Below are 21157 nucleotides of genomic sequence, written 5' to 3' on the forward strand. Positions count from 1 at the left end.
TATTAAATTATGACACATTCATTAGCTGATTTTTATATACACATAGTAATGTGTTTGATTTTCTATTTGTCACCTTTTCTATATAATTTGGCGTATAGCTTATTTTAAAATGTGTGGCTACTTAACATACAAGTAGATCCATTTTGAGATTTATCATATTCCCACTTTGTTAGAAAACTCAAAAATAATCAAGAGACTATTAGAACATAGCAATTCACTACCTGATATAGGCTGCCCTCTTGTGTTTATACTAGGAAATTGTTTATATTTTATTTGGGCAAAGTCCACTCAAAAACCCTCTACAGTATCAAAACTATTTATAATTAGAACATTTTATAGCAAACGTCATTCCTGAATAATGGAGCAGTTTTACTGAGTTCAAGAACATTCATTTTAACATAGGTGATTCTGATTATTTGCATTAAATATAAATTTTTAACCAATGAAAATATGAAAGGCAGCATTAAACATTCAAAAATTAGTCATTTTTGTGTCCTATAAATTAAGATTAGAATTCATTCCAAAGGAGAAAGTGTTTGAACATTTAGTACTTAAAAATTTTGATACTTTAGTTACAGATGGACACAATACATACCTACCTACCTACCTTTCTTTCTTTCATGTGATGCTAGGCTTGAATTCCCTCACGTGCTAGGCAAGCACTCTACCACTGAGCCACAACCCCACATTGTTTTTTTATAGCTTGCTCTTTATATAACATGATAAAATGAGAGTTTCATTTAAAGAATAGAATTTTTTTCTACATTTTAATATAAATTATAGTATTCTGAAAACTTTGCAATATGAGTTGTTAATTTTTATGAAAGAATAAAGAACAAAAATAATCTTTATTTGTATTTCACCGAGGTAAAACTCCCACAGTTAATAGTTTGAAATTGATGTTGTAATGAACGATATAATAAAGCACATAGAACTTATCAGTTCAAGTTTTCTGTTTTTTAATATCAGTATAGCTAATTATGGAATTTGGATACTGTTGCATAGGTAAATTCTGAGACCAGTGAAGTTGAGGTCTAATATAGGATTTATATGTTTTCTGGCTAGTATGAGACCCTTTTACTGTCTGCTCCTTAAATATTCACAAACCCAAACTGTTCCCCTTTCTATCTCCAGTATTTATCAGGATTCCAAGATCTTAAAATTAAGCAGTGTCTCCTTCACTATTCAGCGAACAACACTTGTCAATATTGATGTTTCAAATTCTTTTAGTAACCATTTTTTGGAAATTTTAAGCTCTCATTATTTTAAGAATATACTATGGAAAGTTAGATATTATAGCTCAAATAATTTGCCAGAGCTTTAAATTAGTTAGACTCTATGAGTATTAGTAATTATGGGAATCATACTATGTTAAGTTGATCACCAGTTCCTATGGCTAACTTACAAGTCATAGAATTGTATAATTATTCAAAATATTAAGAGAAATTTTATTTATATAAGATTATGGTCTTACCCTTATTTGATTCTCCTACACTTCAAAACATGTTTATATAGTATAGAAAATAATATAACTATTTTAGAATGTATGTTCTGACAAGGAGTTACTACCAAGACTTCTGTATAATAATGATGTAGTGATAATAATAATAATAATAGTAGTAGTAGTAATAATAGATGTGAGGATCAGTGAGCTATTTTGAATAATAATACTTCATTTGTACTATTATTTTGGCACTTGTGAAGACCTGAAAAATACTTACAAAGAAGCTTTTACTGTGCAATATAAATAACATTTGCCACAAATTGTGAAGCTAAAATTTTATATATGAAGTGAATTTGTTAGTAGGGCTATTTCAAAATTAAACTCCTACTTCATCCTCAGAAAAGATTTAGGAAAGAAATTTATAAGCCATTTTGAGGAAATTAACAGTTACATTGTACACATGTATAGTCAATTTTGAAATTGAAGCCCTTTTCATGTTTACAAGATCTAGAAAATACATTTACTAACAATTTGTTTTAATCTTGACCTTTTCATAAAGAAATTCTTCTACTTGGGAAGTGGGCTGTATTGTTTTCCCCTGTTCATGGGATGACATTTTAAACCAATGTAGTAAGTTGCAGATCTGGAGTTTGCTGCAGAACTTCAGAGAAGCATCACGATGATGCAAATCAGCAAGAGACATATTAAGATGAGACAGAAATTGATAAACAGGTTCTGGAGATTTTGACGTGCTTGTTGAGGCATTTCAATAGTTGAGGCTCTTCTTATAGCAGAGCGAGTGAGGTATTGGACTTTCTCCATGATGCCAGGAGGCAGGAAGTCAAGTTTTAAGCCGTCAAGAGAAAGATAAAAAGCTGGCAGCCAATCTGAGGTAACCGTCTCCTTTTAGGTAGTCTGGAATGTAAAAATAGTAAATGGATTAGGATCATATGTATTACCTGTTCTCTGAATAGGTAAAACACATTTGCATTAATTGTTCTTTTTCAACACTATATTTTGTTTTTATAACATCAAATCTCTATAATGTGTGTGTATGTCTGTGCATACATGTGTTTTTGTCTTTTTGGTGGGATAATATCATTACAATCTCATTTGTCTTTGTGTTTGGGTTATGGTACAGCTTGTTTTGAGCTATTCCTTTGGGCAAAAATTCTTAAGTCTGTTTCTCTGTAAATATAATTGATATATATTAAAAATTCCAGAGCTAATCTCAGGGAATAGAAGTGCATTTAAAAGTTATTCTTTAGATCTTAATTTTAGTCTGAAATATATTTCACTTGTTTGGCATTCCTCTTTATGGTTTTATAGCTTTGTAGAATGTTACTTTAAATATCATTTCAACAAAATTTATTATTATGTACTGAGGACTGTCAAGCACAATAGGCTCAGTAATTATTATTATCTTACTAGCTACCATGGGCAATTCTGTTCAGAAATGTCTTGTACTTATGAGCAGTGGTTTATGTCAAGCCCTATTTCAGAAATCTCACAATCTCTTGCTGTTTGTGGGGCCTAAGCTTTGATAATAAAAATAAAAATATATCATAGAATGAGTTAGATGAAAAACTAAGTATGAATTCATTGTCCAGATGTAATGAGTAATAACATTTGAGAATTTTCTGTTTTCATTCAGAATCCTTATGTCAATTTTTGGGGTGGGAGGGGTACTGGGGATTAAAACAGTGGCACTCAACAACTGAGCCACATTCCTAGCCCTATTTTGTATTTTATTTAGAGATAGGGTTAGAGATAGGGTCTCACTGATTTGCTTAGGGCCTTGCAAAGTTGCTGAGCTGGCTTTGAACTGGTGATTTTCCTGTGCCAGCTTCCTGAGCCACTGGGATTACAGGCGTGTGCTATTGCGCCCAGCCCTTCTATGTCAATTTTGAAGTAGGAAAAATTAAAATTTTTAAGAAAATATAGCTAACTGTCCAGAAATGATAATGGTTAGCATTTATTGTCACATTATTTTTAAGAAAATATAGCTAACTGTCCAGAAATGATAATGGTTAGCATTTATTGTCACATTATTGTTAACATGTTATTTCTATATTGCCAGGTTTCATTTTTCACTTGGTTTCTAGACATTCTGGGAAAATCCACCTAGAGTGCCATCCTAAACCTAATAGAGGCATATGCTAAAGAGAAGAATGGGACAGGGAAGACATATATGAGGCACATAACTAGTTGGACCTTGGCATTTGTTTTTTTCAAAGAAACCATGTGGTATGTGGTGGTTAGATTCTGTAATCTTCAGTACTTGAAATTGTATAACAGAATGGGCTTCCATATGACTTGAGTCTCTGTCCTCCATCATAGTGTAGGGCCATGGTAAGGAGTTATACAAAGCCAAATTTTATCAAACTTTATTCTCTTAAAGAGTTGACAGCAACTTATATTTTGTCTAAAATACATTCTTTGTTGTTCAATGCAGGTGGCTAAACTATCCGTAACATTTCCCACTTGGAAAATGGCAGCTTAAACTTGGCATATATTTAATTATTTTTGTTTGAATTCTCCAGATGAAAGCAGAAATAAGGGTATTTTCTTTTGTTCTTTCTGCATATTTATTTTAATATCTAGTGGATTTATTGTAGTGAAATTATACTATTAGGAAATCATTGGAGGATTTTCTTTATTCCTTTATATATATATCAGAATACAGTTGAGAAGAATTAGCACTGATAACTCCTATTTGAACTCCCATATTTTTGTGGAGTTTCAGGGCTTTTAACTGGTCTTAAAACATCAATTTTTAAAAATTATTTTAAGATAAACAAAATATGGGAAAAGAGGGAGCTAGCTAGCAGTTCGTCATAAAGCATATATAAGGAATCATCCCCTATTCTGACTGAAGAATGATACTTCAGTCACATGAAATATGTTGTGTTTCCATAAATACTATATTTCCTTTAAGGATTTTTCGTTCTTTGCACATGTTGTTCTGCTTCTTCCTGTAATGCCCTCAACCCCTACCCCTTTCCACCTTTTGGTTTTCTGCCAGGCAAACTCCAGTTGATATTTAAGGCCTAGTTTAAATATCATTTCCTAATAAAACTTTTCATTATTCATTAAGGTAGAATTGGTAATCACCTCTGCTGGTTTTTAGTAGGACTTCAGTGTTATTGTTTTTAAATATCTGTCAGTTTGTGTCTGTAAATTCAGTTTACATATCAATATCTTCAACTAGACTTTTAGTTAATAACTAAAGTAACCATGTATTCATTTTGTATCTTAGCACTCAATGCATAATTGGCACTGTTTGATTAAATCGATAAAGTTGAAGATTTTTTTGACTAAAAAATTTAGAAGATTCTCAATGATCAATTAACCAGTTAGAAAAATAGATTTCAATAATTAAACTTGTAAGCTGTAAGTCTCCTCCAATCACAGATGAAGAAAATGAGACTTAGAGGATTTAAATCTATGTTTATGTATGGTCTTCTGATTAATACAGTATTAACTTGAACTAGGCTTTGTGTAAAAAAAAAAGAGTTTTTGGTGTTTGTGAAATACAAAGAGTTACACCCTAAAGAGATGAGTTCTCTACTTACAAAAGTATGATTAATATATTTTAATAATTTATTGTTTTTGTAGTGCTAGGGATCAAATTCAGGGCCTCATGTTTATGAGGTAAATGCTCTACCACTGAGCCATATCTTCAGCCCTTAATTAATGTATTTTAAAGACGATTTTAAGATACTGTAACTGCCAACTATTATTGAAGAAGAGTTTGGTCCTGGAAACAAATTGGGTTTAGTGCTTGTTGAACTTAGACATTTAATGTCACAATTCTAAAGTGATATGTAGTAACCTTTATAATCCTAGGCTACAATTAAATTTGCTTTACATGCTGAAATGTTAGTGGTACGTATTTTATTTGGAGGGTTCAATTTATTTTATAGTGTTATAATCTGATGTGTTGTTCTAACTCTGCTGAACTTCTAAAATCTGCATGATAATAAATAAGTCATTTTTCATCCCTAGAAGATAGGGCTTTCTTATATATCTTGAGAATTAAAAGACTGTGTATGAGAACTGCATATTTGCATTTTTTGAATTATCTGTTACCTACATTACAATTTATGGCATAGTTTTCAGGTGTTTATTATTATTTTTTTCTGCACCGATTTCTCTCCTATAAGTTTTGAAATCTTGCAGTCCTCTTTTTTTCCCCTTAATTATAGCCAAGCTATTAATAGTATAATATTTAATGGAAAGTGTGGAAAATGGCTTAATTTTATGTTATCTGATCTTTTTAAAGCATCTCTATACGATAATCAGATTCTGCTGGGACATTCTGAACTTGCATCTGGCTTAAATGGCCTAGGAGATTGAATTTAGTGTCCCTTGTCATCTTTATTGTAAACATGCACAGAACTTAATTTAGCCCCCCCCCTTTATTAAAAGAATGACTGTAGGTTTATATTGGGTGCTTTGTGCCAAAGAATATTTGCAGGTGCATTTAAAAATTAATCATCCAAGCTGGGTGCAATGACACATGCCTGTAATTCCAACGAGGATCACAAGTTCAAGCCAGCCTCAGTAAGTTAGTGAGGCCCTAAGCAACTTAGTGATCCTTTTCTCAAAAACACCACTTTTTTTTTTTTAAGTGCTTGGCATGTGGCTCACTGGTTAAGTGCCCCTGGATTAAATCCCTGATAATATTCCCTGCCACCGCCCCCCCGCAAAAAAAATCCACGTCTTAGTATTGTAGTACTGAAAATAAGTGAGTTACTTGATAGAAGTTGGTTTATGGGAATACCAGATCCTTGTCTCTTGAGTTGCATGTAAGAAACAGGAAAGTACCCACAGAGTATGTTGTTTGTATGTGAAATCCATTAATATTCTAATATTCTAGTATAGGAAGGGTATAATTAACTTTTTACTCTACTTTGGGGAATTTATCAAGTCTTTTCTCTTTTGCTCAAAGAAGGCATTGGAAATTGAGGGAAAAAAATAAAGTTCAAGATAGAGTTTTATGATTTTTTTTTTTAATTGAAAGAAGGAAAGATTCAGCTTTCTGAATCTATAAGCTGATTCTAACTGGTTATGAAAATAATTATATAAACATAAAAATCAATATATTCCTTAATACTAACTTGACCCCCAAAATGCAGTGTCCTAGATTTTAAGCTCTGCCTTGAGGACAATTCATTAAGCTATAGCACAGAGAGATTTCCCTCTGAAATTGGCATGTGGCTGTTATTTTGTCTTCATTACTTTCAGTTCTTTACATGTTGAAATAATGTTTTACAGTTAATTCACTTGCATTAAAATATCCCTTTTAACCATGTATATGTGGAACTTTTTTAAAGGAGAGTTGGAGAAGGAATTTGGGAGAAATCTTAGGGAATGATGATTGGCATTTAATAAGTATATCCCAATTAATGTGAATGAATCTAATCTTTTTTTTTTTTTAAAGCCCCGAAGATGGAGTACACTTTACAAAGCACTAGAGGTCCTCAGTTGACTGTGACTATACTGAAGTGTAGATGTACACCCAGGCTTTATTTTTATGTGTTTATTTGGTAATACATGCTTCAGAATTATGTAGGGTAAGAATATTGATGAATTATCTCTGGAGATGTCCAGAGAGACTGCTTCTTATCTGATACATGCCACTGTAATTTAGGATTATTTTCTTGATTCCCTGACTCCAAGTTTGCTCCTTTGCCAGTACAAGCAGTATTCTGTCAATTCACACTTCAAATGAAAGTGAATTTTTTTCATAAATAAAAAAAGAAAGATTTCACCAGTGTGGGCAGCACACACCTGCAACCCCAGCACTTGGGAGGCTGATTCAGGAGGATCCCAAGTTCAAAGTCAGTTGTTTACCAAGGCCCTGAGAAACTTAGCAAAGACCTTGATCCCAAGTTCAAAGTCAGTTGTTTAGTAAGGCCCTGAGCAACCTAGCAAGACCTTGTCTCAAAAAATAAAATGATGGCTTGGGAGGCTAAGGCAGGAGGATTGCAAATTCAAAACCAGCCTCAGCAAAAGGGAGGCATTCAGTGAGACCCTGTTTTAAAATAAAATACAAAATAGGGCTGGAGAGGTGGCTCAGTGGTTGAGTGCCCCTAGATTCAATCCCTGGTATCCTCCTCTCAAAAAAAAAAAAAAAAAAAAAAAAAAAAAGCAAGGTTCCTTTATTCAAGTACTTCAAAACAAATGGACTTGAATATTTACATGGTAGAATAATTGAAACAACAATGAAATTGAGGAAAAGTAAGGATATAATATAGGAGTGGAATAAACTATGGTTTTTGTGGAAAGTTTCTTTCTTTTATTTATTTTTTTGAACCCAGAGTCATTTTACCACTGAAGTGTACGTCTCCATTTCTTTTTATTTATTATTTTGAGTCAGGGTCTTGATAAATTGCTGAGGCTAACTTTAAACTTGTGATCCTCCTGCCTCAGCTTCTCAAGTTGTTGGGATATGGGCATGTGCTACTACACCAGACTTGTGGAAAGTTTTGACAAAAATTAAGCTGGATTATAGGTATCAAGCCTAAATGGTTTGAAGGTATGTTTTCATCACTTAAACAAATTAAATAACAGGAAACTTTAATTTGATTGATTGTGGTGTGTTATTGTTTTTCAAAGTATGTGTGATGATTTTGAATTTTTTCCTACTAGTGTTTATTGCATTATAAGTAAGGACATCTGTAATTTTCTTACATCTGACACTTTAAAGATGATTTGTAGAATATTATATTCAGCTTATTAAAGATAAAATGAATAAATGAAATGGTTTTAAATTAATAGAAGTTCATATTCTCTTAGTTTGCCTGGTAAAGGCCATTTGCAATATTTATCACTTTCTATTTGTTTTGTCAGTGTCTTGATTTATTATTGTCATGTTCATTAGTGTATAGTGCATATGGTTTAGAGTCAGAACCTAGACTCTTGCCAAGGTCCCTCTATTCATAGTTTTGTGAATAGGGGAACCTTTAATAGTTCACTTTTTTGCATCTGTTTTCTAAATTATGAAGGAGAGATGCAATACAAAACCTAGAGGATTAGGAAGATTAAATGTAATATGTGTCCACAGTGCATTTAAAGGAAAGTGTTTTTCAATAATAAAGAAGAATGTTTAAACTCACTGTCTTCTAGAATCACCATCTGTTTAAAGAGGTAATCTATACTTTGTTTTCAATTAAAGTTTTAACATATTACATTATTTAATATATTACATAGTAAATACATTATATAATACATTTAAAATACACTAAATTTTTAAGACTATACTTTCAGGTGAATACATTATATAATACATTTAAAATACACTAAATTTTAAAGACTATACTTTCAGGATCTTTGTTAAATATACTAATTTTTTCTTGAGTCGTTTTATTTAAGCAGCTGTTCTACTGTCTCCAGTCAATAAGATTAATAAACAGTGTGTAACCCAAATACAGTTACTTTCCTGTGTGTCTAAGATCCTATTAAAATAATTTTGATATGTGAACTTTAGGAAATGACAGTGATGTGATGTGAGTTTTTTTGTAAATAAGTTTTAAAAACAGGTGACAGAGCTGGCTTACATTTCATAATTTACAAATCTTTCATATTTATTCCATTTGATTTCATTTAATACTTTTTAAAGCACATGTCTTTATAAATGATGACAGTATGTGGATGATACCTTAGAAATGCACTAGTTTGGACATAATGTCTGGACTATGGCATTATGTTTAAAATGTTAACAACACTTAGTGTATATGTAATTTCTATAAGTCTGAACACACTATTTAGCTAACAATAACTTTAATAGAATTTCTGCTCTTTGTCTACTTTTTGGAGTAATGTGATATGAAATTCTGTTAAGAGTGAAAGAACCCAACAAATACCCCGTATACAGTGTGAGAATGTAATTTAATTGGTATTTGAATACAGGTACATAAATATGCATATAAAACTTGTGCTGAGTTAATTGTATAATATACCAAAGGAAAATATTTTATGAATATAAATATATTGAGTGACAATTAGAGTGCTTCAGTGGTAGACAAAAATTAGGAATACATGTTTTCATGTATTAAGCTGCTTATGGGATTATAAAGTTTGTATTTGTCTTGAGTGATGGAATTAACTATCATAGGAATTGAGAATTCTAAATGTAGATTTTATTTGATCATATAGGTAAAGTATAAAAATAATGAAATAAAATATATAATTTTTCATATGCTCTGACAGATTTAAGGATGAGGAAACATTTGATTGTGCCATCTCTATTCCTAGGTATTATTTTTCTTTTATAAATTTATTGGAGGAATCTGAGAAACACTGGAGTATAATAACTTGACGAAAGTGTATTAATAGGCAGCATAAACATTTTATCAGATTTGCTCAAATGAGACTTAGAATGTTTAGGTACCAAACATTTTTAAAGTGTTGAATTATTATTCTATAATTTCAGAAAAACTTTTATGTATGTTTATGACAAGTGTTTTTAAATTTTTAAACTTGTTCTTTATGATATAGTATTGAATTAAATAGAAACCGTTCAATTTATTAAAGCCTGGAATTTTTAGAAGTCTTTATTAACAGTTAACTGGACTTTATAGAGAGGAAAAATCTTCAAGGTCATTTTAAAAGTATTGTGTATTCTTAAGCTCTATTTTATTAGTATCACTGTAAGAAATCATAATAATATTGGAAGAGGTATTGTGATAATGTGCATATTGTCACACAACTTTTGATATCATTCCAGATGTAAATATAAATAGCTCACTATATTTCAGCAGAATAACATATAACAAATTAAGCCATTTTTCTCATATAGAAATATTAAACCACCCTACTACCAAATAAGGTAACATAATTGGAAGATTCTTAAATTGGCAGAAATTCACTCAAAAAGCAAAATATAAGTGAAAGTTATAACAAGTCCATAACCAGTATCAAAAATGAATGTGATGCTTTTCAAAATTGTGTCATTTTCACTGTCACAAAATGGATAAACAATTATTTAGAAAGTAAGCATTTTTGTCATAGCAAACATTTTATTGTAACTTAAAACTGAAATATAGAAAATATGATTAACACTTTTTAAAAGTTCAGAAAGTATGAATTATAAAAATCAGTGAAGTCTGTTTCTTACCTTGGTTTCTGTGGTCATCACAATAAAGAGTATCAACTTGTGTGAAGTCTTATGGGTGTTTAGCTGGGAGGTTTTCTGACTCTTACCAGGTTTATGTGAAGGGTTGGAGTAGGTGGAGGAGAAAATCTGTTCTAGGGAGGTCTTATGATGTCACACAGGAATTCCGAAGTTATGATTGGTTAGTCATAGTCATATCACAACCAACCTTTAGAACTTTATTTATCTTACTTTAGGTATAGAAAGGTCATTAACACTTAGTGCTTCATTTTTTTTTTTTTAATTTTTAAAAAGTATGTGGCAGATACATGAAAAAAAAAATTAAGCAAGCTGGGGCAATAGGAAGCTGTCCTTAAAAGATTTATGCATCTCAGGCTTAGAGTTAATTGTATATTGATGGTAATGACTTTTAAAAGTTAAATAGTTATTGTAATAGGAATTTTAATACAGTGAGAATAATAATACAGGCTTCAGTGAAACAGCTTTCATTGATTTTTTTTTTTGCTGCTGTTTCTTTAATATTGCAGCTTCATAATGGTAGCGTCTAGCAAGACAAAAATGTTTTTACAGAATCGAATTTTATACCTTTCCCTAACTTATTTTGTTATTGTGCCTCATATCTATGTTTATGGGGGAGGAAATGTACATGAGAAAACCAGGCTAATAACTGTTTTTGGTTAAAAAACAAAAGCAAAAACACAGCTTTATCTAAAGAACTAATAAATGTACTTAAATTATGTTTTTTTAGTTAGCAATGTATTTATGAATAGTAATTCCCTATTTAAACTGATATGTATCATCCCAAGAAAAATAACAATTTAAAAATTTAAGTATTTTTAAGTATTTAAGATTTTTTAAAATAACTGCACTAAATTACCACAAAATCCTACTACATTTTTTTTTAAAGCTGACAAAATATTAAGGGTAACTTAATAGCAAAAAATAATTAAAATAGCTGTAGATTCCTAATCAGTTGCATATAATAAGGCTTATGTTTATGTATGATTTGCTTTCCTATAAATTATTACATATGTGAAATTTTATTAAGTATAATCATATAACTACCTAAGACAGTTTATCAGTGAGAAAAGAATACTTTTGAGGAGGAAGGTATCTTCTATTTTCTTTTTATATAATTTTATTGTTCTATATATTAGATTCACTTAGCATATTTGCAAATTCTAATTTTTAAATTTCCTCTTTAATTCTGGAGAAACTATTTGCATTTAAAAATTTTTTAAATGCTTTATAGCAGAGTGAACTTAGCCTGCATTACTTTCCTGTGGGTAACTAAAACGTGTAGCAGCAGCTGCTTGTGTGTCCTTAAATGGAGATGATCTTGGCTTCTTCCAAAGAAAGATAAAATCCTTCTCTTGAGCAAAACTCTTGTTATTTAAAGAATCAACTAAAGCTCACAGAAAAATAATGTTGCAGCAAAGATCCTCTGTAATCATTGCTAGGGAAAATTTGCAACTTAAAAGTAAACCCCATTGCACAAATAATGTTTGACACTTTGCTCAGTGATTTTATTACAACCATTTTTTCCTTTAATTTTTACATAGTAAGGATTTCTTATTACTCTCAGTTGTCAGTAGTGACTGATAATTTAAAACCTAGAAACCTAAAATGGCTTATAACAATTTTCATACATGGTAATGGACAGACTGAGAATTCAGATCTAGTTATAATTCCTGATAGAGTGGCATATTGAAGGTGAGAATTCAGATCTAAATATGTTTACTTATAATTCCTGATAGAATGGCATATTGTAGGAGAAATCATTATTTAGATATAGCTTTTGTGGAATAGCCTGTATCAATTAAGAAATTCTTAAGATAAACATAGAGGAATTATTGAATACTGTAATTATTTTTCAAAAATCTGCTTTAAGTTTGCCGGCCAATTACAATTGAAGTTGAAAATGAAGTTTAGGAGATTGATCATTGTTGTGAAACAACTTGTTCTAAGAAAACAGAATTGGTAATACTAAGTTGGATCAACCAAGAAACTGCTACAGCCTGAATAAAATATGTATTAATTATCTCACCTTGCAAATATAATTAAAAAGCATATGTGGGTACATACCTATCCTAGAAAGATAGGAACTGTGCATGTGTTACTTGGAAAATGGAATAAAAAAATTTATTTTTTAGATTTGCACAAGGATGGGGAGCTTCTATGTTTACCCTTTTTCTTTGTGTTAGCTGGTGATGGTGATAATGGTGGTGGTGATTTCCTGTGGAACTCTAGGAAATGTTGTATTTTAGTTTTAACCTGATTGCACAAACAGAACAAATTATATATAATTATATATAAATAAATATATATTTATATATATAAATTATATATAGATACAAAATACATATATAATAGAACCATTGGTGAGTTGTAGTGTATTCAGTAGGGTGTTCCTCAAAATTAGGATGTTTTTAGATGTGTTTCGTCAGTCTTCATTTGGAATTGTGCTATCATTTGTATCTAGTTTTAGTCACATCTGCCCAATCTGTGGAGTGGTACTGTTGAAGGTTTAAGGACACCAAGTATATATAGTGATTATCAGAGATCCTGTAATACAGTGTACATATGGTACTAATACCTATTCTGTCTTTCCCTTTAGAGGATGGATTCTTAACTTATGGTAGAGTTCAAGAGTTCTTTGAACTTGGAAAGGAAAATAATTGCATATTTAGTCTTAGTAAGCTTTTAAATGAAATTAAGTGTTTCTTCCATTTTGAAATAAACCAGAAACTGCAGAACTGTTAGCAGTACATATGACTCACCATAGAAATCTCAAATAATTTCAGATACAGTTGGTGCTCCAAACCTGTGGGTTCCACTTCCATGGATACAACCAATATGAAATTGAAAATATGAAATAAAAATTGAATCCACACTGAACATGTACAGACTTATTTTTTTGTTATGCCCTGAATATCAATTTAACAACTGTTTAATAGAATTCATATTATTCTAGATATTAGTAATCTAGAGATGGTTTAAAGTTTATGGGAGACTGTTTGTAGGTCATAAGCAAATAATATGCCATTTTATATAAGGGACTTGAGCATCTCCACATTTTGGTATTCAAGGGGAGTCCTGGAACAAATTCCCTCATGGATGCCGAGCGATAACTGTGTTTATAGTTATTGCAGGTATCTTTAAATATTGTGACATTAATCTCTTCTTCAAAATTGCAATAATTAGACCTGCACATAGATATTATTATTCAGTGTATTAATAAAGAAATATAATACATATATTTTTATATCACAGATTTGTTTTATATTTTTATTCGTATTTTAATTTAGTATATTAAATCTATGTTCTAAAATAATAATTTCAGGCAGGCTTGATGGCATTTACATGTAGTCCCAGCTACTTGGGAGGCTGAGGCAGCAGGATCACAAGTTTGAGGCTAGCCTGGACAACTTATAAGACACTCAAAATAAAGGAATGGGGCTGGTATGTTTGCACATGCCTGTAATCCCAGTGACTTGGGAGGTTGAGGCAGGAGGTCACAAGTTCAAGGCCAGTCTATTAGCAACTTAGTGAGACCCTGACTCAAAAATAAAATTAAAATGTTGCTGGGGTATGGTTCAGTGGGTTCAATTCCTAGTACCACATAGACAAAAAGGGCTGAGGATATAGCTAGTGGGGATGTTTGCCTAGCATGTACAAGGTCCTGGTTTCAATCCTCAGTACTGCACAAACAAATAAATAAATTTCAGTGTAATTTGTTTCCTTTCTAGTCCTGTACATGTTATTTATTTTTTAAGAAGTTTTATCTGAGAACAATTTTAAACTTACAGAATTATTGCAAAGATAGTATACCCTAGGTATTCTATACCCTGTTTATCCTGTTGCTAGCATCCTACATAAATATGGAACATTTTTCTCAATAATTGTACCAATGTTGCTATGTGTTTTAACTAAAGTCCTTAGTTAATTCAGATTTTCCTAGTTTTCTTTAGTGTCCTTTTTCTGTAATGGGATCCTATCCAGTACCACATTATATTTAATATTTTTGTCTCCTTCAGACCCCTTCCTTGGTTGTGACAATTTCTCAAACCTTCCTATTTTGGTGACTAATGGATTTAAAGAATATTAACTGCATATTTTTGTAGAATGTCTTCTGGTTGGGATTTATCTGATGATCTTCTCATGGATAGACTGGTTAATATGTTTTTGAGATGAAGGTCAGATAAATAAAAGTGCCATTTTCATCACATTATTTATCAAGGGTATATTCTATTAAATTAACCTGACTTACTACTATTGATGTTAACCTTATCTGGTGGCTGTGTACAGTGTCTTTCAGGTTTCTCCATTGTAAAGTTGCCTTTAGACCCCCTCTTCTTTTCTATATTATACTCTTTGGAAGTGGAAGAGTATTGCTAGGTTCATGGCTGCTCCCCTGAGATAAAAGACATATTAACAAAGAAAAACAAACATACAGATTTAGGTAAGCTTTGCATGACAAAGGAGCCTTCATAAGGAAATGAAGACCCAAAGAAACAGGTAAACTTGTGTCTTATGTTTAGGTTTGATGACAAGATACTCATGGAGAAGTATGATTGGACAAAGGGCAATCATCTGCTGGTAATAAATTGAGGGAAATTTAGCAAAAACTCTGTTCAGGTTTTTCTCTGTGTCTTCAGAGATAATGATGTTCCTTTTCTTACAGAATGGGGAGAATATTCTATCTAATGAGGATCTTAAGATTTGTTTGAGGAAGGGTGGGTGTGAGAAGGTCAAGAATGACCTTCGCAGGTTACATGATTGGCCTCAGGGGAGATGGATGAGAGGGAGGTGAGAGTGACTCTCTTGCTTCTGCTGTTTACTCAAATGTCAGGACACCATGTTTTAGGGTAGCATCTTAAACACCATGTACATAGATCATACTTATGCTCTACTACCTTAAGGATGGAGTATCTTAACAAAATATTTGGAATCTCATTTATTTTATGTACATATTAACATTCTGAAAACAGACAAGTAGGACTCAGCAGTGTTTCCAAAAGGTCTGTGGCACAAAAAAATAAAGAATTCTTGTATTAGAGGATATTTCTGTAGTTTTCTGGGATAGCCCTAGTTGAGTTTTCCGAAAGACTGAGATATTTTCATGTTGGTATTTTAGGCCTATCTTTCTTGTTTTGTCTGTTATCACATTCCTTTGTGTCCTTTGATCTGGCTGTGTAGAACTCCCTGTGACCCTCTGAACAGGTTACTGTTCTATTTTAAGCCTTGGTATTTTTTGTAGGAATGTCTTCTTTATCAACCCTATTCCCATTAAAGTTTATCTCTTCTGTGAAGCTTTCCCTGTCTTATGCCATACAATGTTGCTTATTACCTCTATTATTGTTTGTCTCTTTCTAGGCAAACTATAAATTCTTCAATTCAGTAACTCTTTGTGCTTTAGTTTTTTTTTTTTTTTTATGGTACCTAGTGTAGATCAGAACCATAGTGATTCTTTAATACTCATTGAATGAATGATTGAATAAGTTAATAAAGTAGGGATGGAGAAAGATTGCCAGGTGGTTCTGTGTTATCCTACAGAAATATTAAGTACAGTTCAGAAATCCTTCTCAACTTTAAACTCAATATGGTGAGAAGGAGGGGGGAGAGATGAATGATTGGATACATAAGAGTAGAATAACCAAGAAAATATTTTTTTCTCTCTTGTTGTTTTAAAATATAAACATATTTAAAGATTAAATGTGAAGGGAGGTCATACTGAAATCCACGCTTTCTTGAACTGACCCTTTTTTAAAATTAAGGTAATTTTATTTCATAATTTGATTCATAATAGTCCTTGGTACTTATAAATTGTTAACATTGATCTGTGATAGTCTGCTTTTATTTGTGAATTTAATTTTAATTTTAATTTTGCTAATTTAGTAACAAGCCCCTGTGAAACCATCACTCAAAGCCAGTGTACTGACAATAACTCATATGTAACCATATGATCTTGCCATGTTCTCCCTATTCTCCTCATTCAAGAAAATGGTTATTTTGATTTCTGGATTAATTTAGTTGTTTTTGTAAAAACAAAAATATATATAGTTCTGGGACATTTTTTGTTCCCTATAAGTGTTCATAATCTTTATGTAACAAATATCATGAGTATCTAATGTTTTGCACTGAGTATTTGAACTCTTAATTTGTAGTGGTATGTCAGGTAGTCAAAGAAGAAGCTTTAAGGTAGACCAGTTTTTCTGGGACCTTTGTGACGAGAAGTTGGGTTAAATTGGTAACTAAATTAAACCATTATTAATATTTAGACAGATAAATAAGAGTAACATGCAAGCTTTGAATGATTTTTTTGTGTGTGTGATTTCAAAGGGGATGCCATATATATACCTGCAAGAAAGATGTTACCTAACTCTTTAGGGTACTTTTCTATTAAAAGTTTGAGAATTTCTCCCTTAAATTTTAAAGCTGTCTAAGAAAGGATTAATTGAGAAAACTTTCAAGCAAAAATGAGAATAGTGGTCTAAGACAGAGAGAATAAGAACTCCCTCCTTAGGGCAAGAGGGAAAAGATAATAGGGTTTTTCTTCAAGTAGAAAAAAAAAATAACCTCCAGATTATTATTAAGGTTATTTGGAGGAAGTGAGTTCACTTTTAGAATTGATTTATTAAATACAAATGAAGACCCAAACATTTTATTTTTTTCATAACTGTCTGAATTCTAGGCAGAATCTCTTATTAAATATTCCAATTAGAAATGGGGAAGAGATATCAAGAAAGGCCAGACAGTTTAAAAAGAGAGTTCATGTAGTTTTGGACAATTTTTGTAAAATGTATAAAACATATCCTAAGTAGTAGAAACACTACCGCATGCTGATACTTGTTTATCAGTATACAAGTAATATGGAAATAAAACTTTTAACATTTGAAAATTTCCTATTTGTGCAGTTTAACATCAGAACAAGGAAATTCAGACTTGAGTTGAAGAGCACGTATAATAAGAAGCAGTATGATTTATGGCTTCTAAGAGAACAGTATATTTTATACAAAGAAAGATGACAGAACCAAAGCCAAAATAAGAAATAGAAATGTACATACCTCATACAACAAATTTAACAACAAAAAACCAACTAACCCTCAAGTCTCTAGAATATTTGCTTCAAAATATTCTGTACACCATGATTCTCTTTCATTAAGAATATTCCAACTCAATGGGTGTGATGCTGCACACTAGTGATTCCAATGGCTCAGGAAGATATCAAATTTAGAGCCTCAGCGACTTGATGAGGCCCTGAAGCAACCTAGTGAGACCCTGTCTCAAAATAAAATATGAAAAAGGGCTGGGCATACAGCTAAGTGGTTAAGTGCCACCAGGTTCAATTCCAGATACATACGTACATACAAACATTCATACATAAATGTCCTGGTACCTAAATAAATGAATAAATAAAAAGAATATTCCAATTCAGTTCAGTGTTTAAATATGTTATCGTTGTATTTGACACCAAAACTTCCTTGAGCCTTTGCATTCTTTGTGGTGGTACTGTAACTTATTTTATTATACAAAATTGAAATTTTGGTTTTCTCCCTTTGTCTTTTGCTGGACTCTCCATTCAATAAGAAATCAAGTGCAGATTACGAATATAAATCTTTGTTCCCATAGCCTTATCAGCTGTCCTTTGAACCTTTCTAGAAGTGTATTAACTAGTTTCTCACTTAACTTTCTAGTCATTCTTCACCCTGATATGCAAGTTGTTTTTTTCAAATGCAAATTTGATTGCTGTATTTGCTGAGAACTTTCCATTGTGTTAATTTCTCCTTCAGGACTAAATACCTTAACTTTATATACAAATGTCTTTTCCTCTTGTGGCTATTGTCATTCATTCCTACCATAATGATTTGATATCTGCAGTTATGTGTTGTTATATCTAGAATCGGTTCCTTTTAAATTCTTCTGTAATGCTTTTATGGTTCAGAAATAGTTCTGATTTTTTGTTTTTGATCTTTAGTTACATAAGTAATAAGTGAACATCTTGTAATTCAGAAAAGTCTTAAGTTGCATGGGGGACTTTCTTCATTTTCTAGTATGTTTTCTTTGTCATGAAAGTCAGGAATAGAAACATTTTTTTTTTTTAAAGCTTCCCTACAATACTTATCCCTTACAATTCTATTTTTAGAGTCAGTGGATATATAAGAGTATTAATCTTCCACTACAAGTGAACTCTTAAAAGGATAAATTGAAAAAATAGAGATGAGAGAATAAAGTCCCTCAGAGATTTTAGATAAAGTGATTCCTTTGCTCTTAACAATTGGTCCTAAAAAACTGAGATTTTACTTGCACCTAGTTTCTTTTAATTTGTCCACACTTTGACATATGATGTTGTTGTTTGTCCCTCATAGCTTTTTAATCAGGAGCTGAATTTCAGTTGTCATTCTTGTCTTTCTCTCACTTGCCTTCCTTGATGATTTTCACAATATAAAACTTCTCTATTCCATTTTTCTTATAATTACTAAAGCTCAGATGTTCTGAATATACTAAACTAGCTTTTAAAATATCATATTTTTAAAGCAGCTATTTAAGTGAGCTTTGTTAAAATATTTAAGCATGTGAATTTCCTAGAAGTCAGTTCTTCGTTGATTTCTTTAGTCAAATTACCAGTTCCTAGTTGCTAGATAGTGTACTGAATAAGTGATACATATCCTTGCCTGTGTAATTTAAATTTTAAAAAACTTATTTTAAATCCTCAAAATAGTATTTGCATTAAAGAATGATTTTTCTTATTATGTTTGTAATTTTTCATGTGATTATATATTAAAAATGTATTACAAATTGTAGTGACTTATTTTTAGTATAAAAATGGAATTTTTGAGTGTTATATATACTATAATTTGTTGAATTACTCTCACTAGATATTAGGTTATGTGTACTTTTTGCCATTATAAACTATTAAAAAAATACTGTGATGAACAAGAGTTCAATTTCTCTGTCTTTGCCTCTGGGGTCTATAAAGTTTTCATTACTAAATGTTAGTTCTTAAATGAGTTTCAATGGGAGATTTGTATTTGGAATCCAATTTAGTAGTATTCAAGTGTTAGTTGGCTGTATCTTATTTTAGATGGAGTAACTTTTTTGACAGAATGATTTAAGTAGTTTTTTGTTTTGTTTTGCTTTGTTTTGGTTTTTTTTGTGAGGATTAGACTCGGACAATAAACAACCAGAAACAGAGCTGGTCCATACCAGCAACCAAAGGAGTCATATTTTTAGTTGAGATCGGTGAGCCTTTTGAAATGTGTGCTTGCACTAAGAATGGAGAAAGTAATAGTACCTTAATTTAGGTATGAGCTTTTATTTGAAGTCTTTGATTATTTCAAGAGAACTTCTAAAGCATAATTGCTTCTATACTTTAGCTATCTTGTTTGTGAAATAGTAGTACAACTGACCCTTGATTTTTCAGCAGAAAAGGTTATACAAATGGATTTGGGATATGGGGTTCATATTATAAAACAAGAGATGTAAATCATGTTCCAGTGGGAAAGATTTCTAAACCCACTAGATATTTAACTCTCTACCAGCAGTTCAATTAATGTACTGGGAGTTGTACTTGTCTTTGATAGTTTACATAAAGCTGTATTCTTCATTAACCTGCCTACAAATTTAAAAACTTACACGAAACATCATCATCTGTTATTCTCATTTGCTGTTGAGGTGGATATAGATAGAGGGGGTTCTAGGACCAGCCCTAGCATTAAGATCAAGATAATACCTTTGGCAACCCATTTATTAGGCTGCTCTGTTAAAGTATTTTTTTTTTTTTTTTACAAGTCTGTTGTTTAATTAGGGCCATGAATATCTAAAGAGTTTGTTGTTGACTCTAGCATTAGGACATTGATTTTTTAAAAATCTAACTTGAAAAAAAAATAAAGTATCAAAAAATATAGTCTTGAATAATTATGAATCTATGTAGTGCATGGGAAAATTAGAGAATCAAAAAGCATTTTTGAAATGTTACACTTCCAATAGAATACAGTATGGCCACTGAAGCCTGTCCTTCAAATTCATCTGCTTTATATCAAACTGAAATTAAATTAGTTATACAGATTAATCTAAGATTCCCTGGGTCTGACAGAAATGAAACTAGACCTCAAGTGCCTGAAAATATATTTTTTTCCAAATAAAACTCTGTGGACTGATCTTTGAACTATAATCTTTAAAGGGTAGATTTCATTTTATTGTATGTATCACTGCTGTGAAAATGTCAAGAGATATTTTTCACATAGTGCATATATTATTCATAATGATGGGACTTGTTACTTATTTGTGTGTGCACAAATATAACATGACAATAGAAATTTTAAGTACTAATAACTTGGGTGATGCTAACCTTCTACAGAAATCTCCATAAATAAATTGGTATTTAGTAAATATTGTGAGGTATTGTGCTTGAGTATAAGGGGATATAAAAGAGTACGATCTAATTTATGGTGATACAGATTAAACTGGGAAAGAAACTGCTGTTATAATTATCATTAAGTCATTCTAATTATAATATCTCTCCGTGCTGTTGGAAACAGTTTGGGATTGTCTTAAAGACTGAGAATATACCTGGGAATTCTAGGTGTACT

The 21157-nt window shown here is 31.3% G+C and overlaps 2 protein-coding genes across 3 annotated transcripts in view; one reads left to right on the forward strand and one right to left on the reverse strand.

The window, feature by feature from the left end:
* Positions 1-21157, forward strand: part of Cep85l (centrosomal protein 85L) — a 153400-nt gene that overhangs the window by 58431 nt on the left and 73812 nt on the right. The window lies entirely within an intron of this gene.
* Positions 2014-2347, reverse strand: Pln (phospholamban). The gene has a single exon (XM_076859790.2). The coding sequence runs from the start codon at positions 2264-2266 to the stop codon at positions 2108-2110; it is 159 nt and encodes a 52-aa protein (XP_076715905.1). The 5' UTR covers positions 2267-2347; the 3' UTR covers positions 2014-2107.

The sequence above is a fragment of the Callospermophilus lateralis genome, chromosome 6 (genome assembly GCF_048772815.1).
Source record: "Callospermophilus lateralis isolate mCalLat2 chromosome 6, mCalLat2.hap1, whole genome shotgun sequence".
NCBI classification, from domain to species: Eukaryota; Metazoa; Chordata; class Mammalia; order Rodentia; family Sciuridae; genus Callospermophilus; species Callospermophilus lateralis.

Coding starts and splice junctions, on each gene's coding strand:
- Pln (XM_076859790.2), bottom strand. CDS start 2,266: ATGGAGAAAGTCCAATACCTCACTCGCTCTGCTATAAGAAGAGCCTCA.